Source organism: Carassius auratus, chromosome 41 (genome assembly GCF_003368295.1).
Source record: "Carassius auratus strain Wakin chromosome 41, ASM336829v1, whole genome shotgun sequence".
Lineage (NCBI taxonomy): Eukaryota > Metazoa > Chordata > Actinopteri > Cypriniformes > Cyprinidae > Carassius > Carassius auratus.
The window spans coordinates 5,697,336-5,709,991 of record NC_039283.1 but is presented as its reverse complement, the minus strand read 5'-3'; the positions used below and the strand labels follow the sequence as shown (position 1 = coordinate 5,709,991).

The 12,656-nt window shown below is 34.6% G+C and overlaps 1 protein-coding gene across 7 annotated transcripts in view; it reads left to right on the top strand.

Annotated features, from left to right (window-relative positions):
* Nucleotides 1-12,656, top strand: part of LOC113059905 (collagen alpha-1(XIV) chain-like) — a 100,710-nt gene that overhangs the window by 61,200 nt on the left and 26,854 nt on the right. For all 7 annotated transcript variants that reach the window (XM_026228574.1, XM_026228573.1, XM_026228572.1 and 4 more), the window contains 6 exons: nt 1,409-1,552; nt 1,710-1,874; nt 3,864-3,902; nt 4,909-5,047; nt 9,043-9,185; nt 9,800-9,909. In XM_026228574.1, coding sequence (XP_026084359.1) covers nt 1,409-1,552; nt 1,710-1,874; nt 3,864-3,902; nt 4,909-5,047; nt 9,043-9,185; nt 9,800-9,909 — 740 coding nt within the window. The remainder of the gene's footprint in view (nt 1-1,408; nt 1,553-1,709; nt 1,875-3,863; nt 3,903-4,908; nt 5,048-9,042; nt 9,186-9,799; nt 9,910-12,656) is intronic.

The window sequence follows — 12,656 nt, the reverse complement described above, 5'->3', positions numbered from 1 at the left end:
ATGTAATGTGTGACACGTGCATCTACAAAGCTAATGGCCAAAAACACTTTTCTTACAAAGATAATAAAAGTGCAGGATAAAACTCTTGCTGTCTGTTGACGTGCAATAATTATTGAAAGTTATGTACGAACACCTGTCTGTTCTTCTCATTTCAACTGACTTGTGAAAACTGTTAAAAAAAATAAAATAATTTGACATATAGATTTTTTTTTTTTTTTTTACAGTAACGCAAATAGTTAATTTCCCTGGTAATGAGTTACTTTTATTATAAAGTAATTCAGTTATAACTCAGTTACTTTTTGGAAGTAGTGAGTAATTATAACTAATTACTTTTTTAAAGTAACGTTCCCAACAGTGATTGTCAACATATAATTTGACACAAATTCTATACTATTATTTTATTGATTAAAAATAATTGTTTAGATAATTGTTTTAAGGCCTTTTTATCAATTAAATAACCACTAGGGAAACTTTTTATGGTTTTTCTTTTACTCATTTGTGTTAAACAACCTAGTAACCATTCCCTCTTACACTCTTTTCATGAATTTTGTTTGTCAGGTTGTATAATTTATCCCAGGCTCCAAAACGTATGTGCATAATAAAACTATTTAACTTTTTATATATATATATATATATATATACATATATATATATATATATATATATATATATATATATATATATATATATATATATATATATATATATATATATATATATATATATATTTGTTTTGATACAGAAAAGAAAAAAAGAAAAAGTTTCCTTCAAATCACCTTATTAAATCTTTGTGGGATGTTTACCATTTGTCTGCCAACTCAGAATCAGAACTAGCTTTATTCGCCAAGTGTGTGGAATTTGTTGCGTTTTTATAGGAGGTACATACATGCATACATATATGACATGAGAACAGAAAGGACAATTAAATATGTAAGACTAAAGAAAATAAATTAAAATAATAATAACTCTTCTATCCAACCCAACACTCTCCCCTAAGGCAAACTAACAGTCTGGTAATTTTAACAATTGTTACAAAACATTGTCTGTTTTGCATATTTTTTTAGACTTCAGAAAGACTGATAGTTTGAGCAACGTTCGCCAAAGTATCAGAAACCATTCGTCATTGCAGCTTCATTTTATCAACCTTTCAAGGAAATCATTTTTGAATTCATACTTTTCAATAGTTATTTATTGTCAAAGGTTTTGTTCTTTCACCCCATTGAGCATTATTCCAGCTCTCTGCAGGTACTGGCTTGAAGTTTCAAAAAAATATGTCTCTCTGGCAAATGCAAATCCCGCTGTCAGGATGCAAGTTCCTGTAAAATCCATCACTTTTTGTCCGTGAAGTGGTGTAAATCCTACTCTTGGCGTGAGGCAGTAACACAAATGTTTACGACTCTTGATTCAGGTCGGGCCATTAAGCATGTGAAGGACGCCATCTTTGCTGAGGACGCGGGCGCGAGGAGGGGCATTCCTAAAGTGTTGGTAGTGCTCACGGACGGACGATCTCAGGATGATGTCAACAAGATCTCTAAAGAGATGCAGATGGAGGGTGAGTGAACTGAATGATCCAGTTACATTGAATCTAAAAATAAGCATTATAAACAACAGCTTTAGAAAAACACCAACTGTCTAGTGGTTTGGTTTTACTGTTAATAACAGAACTTTAAAAGCTGTGATAAAACGAAAGTTTTCTTGTTTCACCATAGGCTATATCATTTTTGCCATTGGCTTCGCTGATGCTGACTATGGAGAGCTGGTGAACATTGCCAGCAAACCTAGCGAGAGACATGTGTTCTTTGTGGATGATCTGGATGCCTTCAAGAAAATTGAAGAACAGCTCATAACTTTTGTTTGTGAGGCTGCGACTGCCAGTACGTCCCTTTGAGAATCCACCGAAACTTCCTCTTGCACTTTGCTGTGACATGTGGTATAGAACTTGCTTTTAGGCAATGTGCTTAGACATGCTACACAAATAAGAATGTTAAAGGGTAAGTTCAGCCGAGAATTAAAATTCGTCCATGATCTACTCACCCTCGAAGCGTCCTAGGTGTATGTGACTTTCTTCTTTTAGAATAATTAAATCTAAGTTATATTAAAAATGGTCCTTGCTCTTCCAAGCCTTTCAATGGGGGTAAGCAGGTGTTTGTTGTCAACAGTTCAGAAGATGTGAAATAAAGTGCGCACATCTGTAATAAAACGTCCCTCACATGGCTCACATGGCATTGAATAAAGACCGAATCCATACATTTTTGCAAGATAAATATCCAGATTTCAAACATAATTTTTTAATTCTGCTGACTGTTAGGAACCGGACGATGTGCAGGTAGATGATGGAAGATGTGTGCGTAACACGTGCACCTCTGGGAAATGTAGGAGAGAAAGAAACAAAGTTCCCTTATGTTAGCACAAGGAAACCCAGTCTCCTCTTGACTTATTCTGAAATCCTCCGTCATTTTTCTTTACAAATTTTTGTTTTGTGCTTCTAATTCGTGACCTGCGTTTTGTTTTGTTCTCTCTCCGTGCTCGTCACTAACCACGCAGCGCTGACGAACTACAGCATCCGGCTGCACGTCTTCCAGTTTTCCAACAGTCAGCAGAAGTGAGAAAAAAAGTGTTTATTACGTTTGAAATCTGGATATTTATCTTGCAAAAATGCATGGATTTGCTACAGTGGGCTTTTTTCACACCCAGGAGCCATGTGAGGGATGTTTTATTACAAATGCGCGCACTTATTTCACGTCTTCTGAACAGTTGACAACACACACCCAGTAATCCTTATTGAAAGGCTTGGAAGAGCAAGGACCATTTTTAATATAATTCTGATTGGATTATTCTGAAAGAAGAAAGTCACATACACCTAGGATGCTTTGAGGGTGAGTAGAAGATGGGCAAATTTTCATTCTTGGGTGAACTAACCTTATAAAGCCACCAATTTTCACTGAAATTTTTAGTGCTTGACTTTGCAACTGAATGGATCATACAGTGTCTAAATTTGAGAACAGCTAAGATGATGTATCAACCAATCAGAAACCAGAATAACAAGTAATGTTATACTTTCAAGACTGATTTGTTTGAAACCCTAATTTCCAATAATAAGTGTTTTTTTGTTGTTGTCATGTTTACGTAGTATTTCTGGCTTGTAGCTGGATAGACTAAAACATTAAATCACCGCATTCAACCATCCCAGTTTTGAGAGTTTCCACATCTCAGAATCTACAATTAATATATAGATCCAAGTCAAAGCACATTTTTCTTCTTTGTCGATGATATTTTACACCCAAATGCATGTTACAATATGGAAGAAAAGATCTGTCACTACTTCATTTCATTGTGACTTTAAGATTAATTATACTGTCAAAAAATAATAATAATCTGAGATTGACGTAGTAGCAGTTAAAAATTGCTTTTAAAATGGTGAAATAAGGTTGCTATATGTATGTTAGTATGTCACAATGTTGTGGAAGAGACAAGTCTTTGGAATACTCTCATTGGTCAAATATATATATATATATATATATATATATATATATATATATATATATATATATATATATATATATATATATATATATATATATTTTAAATAATGAGCTCTAAACAATGCGATTGATCGGAGACCTTAGCATGTTTGCAAGTTTACTTTTGTCTCAGATAAAAATAGGTAAGCAATGACTTAAATTGCAAGGTAATTACCTAATTTGCTTTGGATATGTTATTTGCTCTTCTGTTCTCAGAAATCATCCCTCGAGACTCGAGCTTATGTCAAGTCTTAAATACAAGTTTGAAATCAATTGCTCTTAAATGAAAAAAAATAAAATAAAATAATAGGTTTTGCACCTCTTCTGTTTATTCTTTTACAGCTTGCCCCTCGATGTTAATGAGCGGGAACACTTTAGCTGGTAAGACAACAATAAATGCTCTTGCTCCACACTAACCTCTCCATCATTGTGCTGGATAGGAGGATAGGATCTAAGGATTTATTTGAAGAACTAGATCTATTCATCCACTGTCAGTATTTAACAACCCCTTTACTTAATTAGGACCAGTGAGTCGTGTTATTCACACCATAATCTAGATCTGGAAGAAAAAAACACACTTCATTTTCCTTTACACGGCCTGTCTTTCACTGGATGGACAAACATACCCGCTCCAAACTCACACTGGTGGCTGAGCTGTTGTTGCCGTTCCAACAAACTTTTTGCCATAGCTAATGTTTACACTTTTTAATGAAAATATACAATTTAGTATAGACAATTTATATTATAAATATGTATTATATTTATCTATCTATTTTTTTTAATTTAATTTTGTATGATATAATAATATATTCATAATTAATATATTTGTAATATTTATAATCTAATGTATAATGTAAAATATTAAACTGCCATAGGAAAGTCTTTAACATAGCAAAACCGACTTTAAGACAAAAAAAGCAGGTCGCTGAATTAATCACTCATTCTCCTTTTCTTTTTTTAAATGTATACATTTGCTTACATTTGATGAACATACATTACTCTCTAAATATTTGGGGTTAGCAAGTTTTTTTATTTTTATAAATTATTTTATTATGCAAGGATGAATTAAATGGATCAACAGTGACAAGTAAGACTTTAACGTTGTTAAAAAAAAAGTTTTTCTTTTGAACTTTCTGTTAATCAAAGAATCCTGGAAATAAGTTTCATGGTTTACACATACACACACACACACACACACACACATAATACATTATTTTTAAATTTCAGTATTTTACAGTATTTCTGTTTTTTCTTGATCAAACAAATGCACCTTTGCTGAGCAAAAATAAAACAAATAATAAAAAAAAAAATGTACAGACCTTAGGCCTTCAAATGGTACTGTTTCATTAGATTACCATGTTTGACATTTCTCGGTTATCCTTCGCAGGTTTTCGTATGATGGAGATGTTTGGTTTGGTCGAGAAGCACTACAGCAGTGTGCAAGGTGTCTCAATGGAGCCTGGGACTTTCAACAGCTACCCCTGCTACCAGTTGCACAAGGACGCCCTCGTCTCCCAGCCTACCAGGTGTGTGTGTGTGTGTGTGTGTGTGTGTGTGTGTGTGTGTACAGTGTTTCTGTATGTGAGAAAGTGTACCACCATGCTCAACTGAAATTAGAAAAATATGTGTTAGCAGGAACATGTCACCTGTCAAATCAAAACCATTATACCGATCAAGTTTAATCAAATCTAGATGAAGTGGTTTTAGTGAGCAAGAACAGATTAGCCCCTCACTTAAATGCAAAATAAAGAGCGACTGGGCTTCTGTGCCTGATCCCAGTGCACTGACCCTCCTCCTCCTGTCTAGCATGCGATAATATTTAGATTAGGCTTCACTTTCCTGTGCTCAGGGGGAATATTGTTATTACAGTGCAGGGTTTTCAGCACGAGGGTCTCCTCTCCTGTAAATCTCACAAACCACAGCCTCACTTTAACTCACACTCAGGCAGCTGGGAATTACTACAACACTGTTATTATGATCATCTCTTCTGTGATTATGAGAAAGGCCAAAGACCCACAGGCTAATGGTGGAGCTCTGGATACAGTTCACATTTGCTCTTCAGAGGAAAGTGCTCATGTGGTAGAAGATCTGCTTTTCTGGCTGTGCAGTTTATTTTGCAGTATTCAACCATAATTGTTTCTTTTCATACTTATGTAATATTGATCTGTGTTGATTTTAGTTAGTTTTGTTTTATTTTATTAAATTGCAGTTTCTGCATTGTGTTATATTTCAATGATAGCTTTGTTTTGACTGTTCTACAGCATTTATTCATTGTGGGTTGCATTGAAGTGGTTTGAGTGATATGTATATATATATATATATATATATATATTAGTGGTGGGCCGTTTAGTTGCGTTAAAGTGCTGTGTTAACGCGAGACTCTTATCGGGCGATAAAAAAATATCGCTGTTAATCTATTCTCAAAGTTGGGTTGGGAGCTGGGTCTATACTAAGCAAGCTATGATGACTTTCACCTTGATATTTCATATAACCGACTGGCTGAGGCCAGCCTAAAAAGATGCTCAGGACAGTTGACGTGCCACTGCTGCGCATTGTCAGGAAAGCTTATCTTTTTCACGTGTTTTTAAGCCTTGCCGCTTGTCGATTTAAATATTAAACCATCCAAACACAAGATGCGGAAAAGCTGAACAGAGTAGCTGGTTACTCGCTCGCTGTGTTCGGTGCGGAGAGAGAGAGAGCCGCGTATCACGGACAGCGACACTGAACCGAGCTCTCTTCTGCGAAGTTCTCCTTGAAGTCCCTCCTGCACCTGAACGAACAAATACAAATCGCAGTTTGAAACAAACAACAAGATGTGAAAGATTCAGTACTCGCGGTGTTCTGGTGTTCAGGGCTCACGCAGAGAAAGGCGTCTCAAAACACTTGAACATCAAATTTGCTTATTTTTGCTCTTGTGCCGAGAAATACATACAAAATGTGTCAAAATATCCACCTTGGAAATTATGCTCGAAACTGTGCTATGAAATAGTACTAAATGCTATTTCATGCAGTGCTATTTCATGCAGTACTAAATGCTATTTAAATGCTATTTCATGCATACTGAGTTTTTTACACTGTTAAAGAGTTGGATTCCCGTGCTAAACATGGACAAAGTTTCAAAAATTAAGTTGTTCATTTGAAGGAGTATTTTTGTTCCCAAAATACTCCTTCCGGTTTGTCACAAGTTTCGGAAAGTTTTTTTTCGAGTATGGCTCTGTGTGACGTTAGATGGAGTGGAATTTCCTTATATGGGTGCTAAGGGCACGTCTGCCGGAAGAGCGCGGGCTCCCGTATAGCAGAGCACTGAGAGAGCAGAGGCATTCACTGATCAGAGTGAGACCGTCGCGAAAAGTCACAAAAGAAGTGTGTTTTTGGTTGCCAGGGCAAGACAACACTGCACAGATTACCAAAAAAAAAAAAACAGCATTAAGGGACCAGTTGATGGAGTTTATTTTTACAGAGCATCAACAGAGTTGTGCAAGTGTTTTTGTTTGTTCCCTGCATTTCGAAGATGCTTGTTCACAAGGCCCAGTTTGACGACGGATTTGCGTATCGTTTATTTCTTAAGGATGATGCAATCCCAAGGAAAAGGGTCACGATCGGGTGTTGGAACCGCAGGCGGTGAGTAAAACTGCTTAAAATATCTCTGCCTCCTTGTTAGTGCGTCCCCTCCCATGCCGGAGACCGGGTTCGAGCCCCGCTCGGAGTGAGTCGTTGCTGCTGCTGCTTTCGTTCAGTTTCAGCCTTTGGATCTGATTCTGGATCATAAATAAACGGCTGAATCTGACTGTTAGCCATGGTTTGTTTTGAATGATGGGTTTTCCCTCACGGTAATGTCGCAGCTTCCACATGCTCTCAACGCAAAAGCCTATTCGCGCTCGTGATTCTTTAGCTCCGCCCACACGTCACGCCTCCAGCCGGTCGTGTTTTTCCGGGAAAAACGGTACAGACTATCTTTCTCTTATGAATATAATAAAACTAAAGACTTTTTGGATTTATGAAGTATGCAGTACTACTCTATATGTACTCAAGATTAACAGGATATTGAGTGAAAATGAGCATTTCACCCCCCTTTAAAGTGACTGCACCTAATTTAGCTACTGGCTGTTGTAATGTTTATCCAAGAAAATGAAAATGAAAATCACTCACTGCTCTTTACTGAATTACTTTGTAGTTTTAACAGTCAAACCAAAAATTATTCACACACCAGATATAATTTTTGATATATATAGCAAAACTTTAATAATGTGAGAAATGTTGAAGGTGTCTGAATAAATGTAGGTTTGAATGTATATTTAATTTTTACATTGAAGACTATCCAGTGCTATTTTACATTTAATTGTTTGGTTTCTTTACCTTGACACCTACAAACTTGAAAAAAAAAAAACTAAAAAATTGTGTAAATAGCACAAATAAATAAAAATAAACAAACATACAAATTAAACAATTTCAAACAGGGCCCACTGGTACAAGAGTATGTGTGAAACAGGTGTAAGGTTGTTTGAACCTTGCGCAATGTGGAATTACAGTAGTTTACAGCTTTTTCAAGCACTTTGTGATGCACTTTGGAAAAAGGAGATGAGCCCCTTTTCTAATGCACAACCTAGCTTGATAAACCTCTTCTCAAAGACTTACTGTTTGTCAATTTTATTTGGGTAACACACATATTCTGAATGCCTTCCGCAGAATTCGAATGAGCCATTTTAATCAAGATTAATCTAGATTAATTTCAAGATCACAGTGAGATTAATCTAGATTAAAAAAATGTATCTATGCCTACCACTATATATATATATATATATATATATATATATATATATATATATATATATATATATATATATATATATATATATATATATATATAGTTCTTGTTGAGAAGTTATAAGAATAATGCTTCTCTCTCTTTTTTACTTTATTAAGTCTCTAAAAATAAAAATTAATAAATAAATATGAGAAAAAAAAAATGCCAGACACATTATGGAAGTCAAAATGAGAAGACGACAAATGGCTGGATTTATCACAGATCTTATAGCCTTTTGTTAATGTTTTTTTTAGTACCAGAACTATTCTCATAACTGTGTGTAATTTGAATTAATAATAATAATAATAAAAACTAACAAAAAAAAAAAATCTGATATCTAGATAAACTGTTCAGTACGGACTCTGTACATAACATGCAGAAAAAAAGACTTATTTTGTTGCCAAGTTTGATTATTTTGTCCTGTTTTAGGTCAGTAGTGGCCATGTTGTACTAATTCGTTCTATGATTAAACTAAAACAAGGAAACAAATTAACACTATCTAATACTACTATTAATACTATTTATAAATAACACTATTTATCTATAACAAGGGAACATGATGGCCATGATATCTTCTTCTTCCACGAAAACCGCTTTCCTTTCACGTGTCATGTGTGGGGCTTTGTAATAAAATAAAATAAAAGTAACAGCTCGCTTCAGTTCGATATTTCAAGCATGGTGTGAAGGAGTTTGCATATGTATGATTTATGTTGACAGGTATCTGCATCCAGAAGGCCTTCCCTCTGACTACACTATATCTATGCTGTTCCGCATACTGCCGGAAACTCCACAGGAACCTTTTGCATTATGGGAAATCCTCGACAAAAACAACGAGCCCCTGGTGGGCATTATCCTGGATAGTGAGTATTGCTCTTTTTTTTTTTCACCCAACATAAAATCTTTCATCCTTATAATGAATTATTTTATAATGATTTCAATTGATTAAATAATTCCTACTGTATATTTTTCAAAAAATATTCTCATGAAAATATAAGATAACACACAAAAAAACTAAAAACAGAATGTAGCTAAAACCAAAATGACCAGTTTTCCTGAGTCAGCCTGTGACATGTTAATTTTGAGTATTGCTGGACATAAGGAGAACATATTTGATTGGTCTTAGTCCAGTTGAGAACCCGCAGACTTAAAAGATCTACAGTAAAACCCTTGGTCACACTTTATTTTAGGGTCCAATTCTCACTATTAACTAACCATTAACTATGACTTTTGCCTCAATTAACTCCTTATTTGCTGCTTTTTAATAGTTTATAAGGTAGTTGTTAAGTTTAGGGTATTGGGTAGGATTATGGATGTCATGCATTATATGTACTTTATAAGCACTAATAAACAGCCAATATGTTAATAATAGACATGCTAATAAGCAACTTGTTATTAGTGTGAATTGGACCCTATACTAAAGTGTTACCAAACCCTTTTGTCTCTTTGTTGTTGTTGTTTTTTTGTCTGTCTTCAGATGGAGGGAAAACATTAACCTTCTTCAATTCGGACTACAAGGGAAAATTTCAAACAGTGACTTTCGACGGAAGTGAAATTAAGAAGATTTTCTATGGCAGTTTCCATAAGGTCAGTCTTTCTTCCATTTATAATCCAGCTATTTCTATGATTACAGAAACTATTTAGTCATTTGTGTTTCAGTCTCATGGTTGAGGATTTCTTTTTTTTTCTTGGTAGGAAATTCATGATTTAAGCCGGACTTTGGAAATGCTTGAATTACCGTAACCAAAGTTTATGTTAATTCATGCTATGACCATTCATGCACCAACTGATCAAATACAGCTGAATACACTCATTTTCCTTTATAAAGTTACCTCATTTTCTTTATAGTTGTGCCTTGACTGTCGGAACCGAATATCGCTGAAGTTTTTTTTTTTTGTGTATATTTTAGCTGTCAGTTTTGATTCATTCTCATTTGCTTACGTATGGGTTATGTTTTTTTTTTTACGTCATATGAAATTGAAGTTCATGGGATTTACAGTAGATTCACAATGTTTAAACAGCTAATCGGATAGTCACTGTAACAACAAAACTACTGACCTTCAGATTTCTACGGTGCCCTGCACATGACATGCAAGAAAAAATATTAGGCTAAATTGTGCGCACGATTTCCTAATTCGTTCCATCAGTGTACTAAAACGTGCACATGATTACTATTGTGTTCACTCGATTTACTATTTTGTTCACTCAATTTATAAATTGTGCTTACGATTTCCTAATTCGTTCGCTCGATTTGCTAAATTGTGCACACGAATTAGCAAATCACGAGAACGCAATAGTAAATCGAGGGAATGCCATAGTAATCGTTTGCATGATTTAGTACACTGAGGGAACGAATTAGTAAATCATGCGCACAATTTATTTATTTTTTCTTGCATGTCATGTGCGCGGCTCCGTAGATTTCATCTCTACATTTTATTGTTTTTATTTTTTGATCTCACACATCTTTTTGAGGGAAAAGATAATCTGCGTTAAAAACTTTATAATGTATTGGCATATTAATATACGTATACCAGTTTTAAATGCAACACTAAATTCGGAAGTGATGCTGTCATTCATGATTCTAAAATGTCCACCGGGGAATTTCAATGATTATTTCACCCAGGTCATGCACTACTGAGCTCTGACGGTATGAAAACGGTTTATGATAGCCCTGTCCTGTTCATTTTCTGTATTCTTTCTTCACATCCGTGCTGGTGAAGAGCTCTCTATCACTCTTCCGCTCTCCAGTAGTTTTGAGAGGCTGCCTGATGTATTCCAAGGCTCTGTGTGTTGCTTGTCTGGTTATAATTCCCTTTTCCTGCCAAGTGTGTTCTGCCTTTGAGTGCCTGACAAGCCGTCCGCAGCCTTTGATGCAGTGGCGTGTGTGTTTATGAGCGAGTATTCTCCTGCCATCACTTATGATGTGTTTGTAGGGTAATCCCTCTTGGCAGAACTCGTCAAGATTAGAGTCTGTGAGTAATACAGATTACTTCTGCACTGTCTCCACTCCGCATTCTGAATTAATAAATAAATCTCTGCCTGTCTCATCTAAATGGTGGGGAATCAGCAGGATTTAGACACTTTCATTGACGTATTTTACCTTTTTTATTCAGATTTTTTTATTGCTTGTTCTATAGTTTTCTGAAGACAACTTTTATACTTTTATACAGCTGTAAATGGGTCATTCTCAGATTATGGTGACAGACATGTCTCTTGACATTTTTGAATCATAAAAAATTGTCAAATAGCCAAGAAACTCCATATACTAATATAATATTTACATAAATGAATCGGTCAAGTTGCTGAAAACTTCTAGTACTTTACTTGTTAAACTTTACTATGAATTTTATAAACCTGTATTTTGATAATACAAAATCATTCTAGAAAGTTTAAATGTGCATATGGTGAATTTACTCTCTAGGCTGAAGAAGTTATTCATAATTGTTCATATTTGGTTAATTTGTAATTGATCTAATTTTTATGTATTTCATTAATTACACTATTAATTATATTAATGACATTAATTATTTTTTTTCATTAAAAAAATGTTACTTGTAATATCATATTTTCATGTAAAAATACATTTATAAATATTGTTTTATTTTAAAGATGCTTTTACATTGCTAAATGTTAATTTGAAAGATTTCCAGTACAAAAAAGGGCTTAATGATGTAATTAAATTATTTATTTTTGATCAATTAGTGTGTTTTTAGGTGTATCAATTCATCTTTTTTTTTAATGAAAACACACTCTTTTTCATTTGTGAAATAAAACTGAATAATAATAATAATAAAACAATTAAATTATACTTAATAATGTCCAAATTAACATTAACCACCACTTTTATGGGAGAAAACTGAATTGAATTCAACATTTCAAAATCTGTGAATCAGAAAATGTGCATTGTTTGAGAATGACCCACATATGTAATATGAAAATGAAACACAAAGAGTGCACAACAGAGCGACAAACACAAACTAAGGCTGATGATACACTGAGCTACTTTTTGAGCAGTGTTGTCATCAACAGGCAACCAGGTGAGACAAAGGGCCCACGACCAATCTAAAGTATCCAGATTGAAATTTTCTACCCAATCTCAATGGGAAAGTGCCTCAAGCAACATTGCTCATCAAAAAGTTGCCCCGTGCATCATCAGCCTAAGACATGCTACATTAATTTATCTCTATTTGCATTTAAGTGAGCACTCAGTGCACAACTAATATAATCTGCTTTATAGAGCGACGCTACAGCACTGAGTTGGCATTGTTTCTCTTTAGAGTCGCTAATGAGCTTCGTATTCGGGGCTCATGGCCAAAGCTGAGAGTTTATCTGGC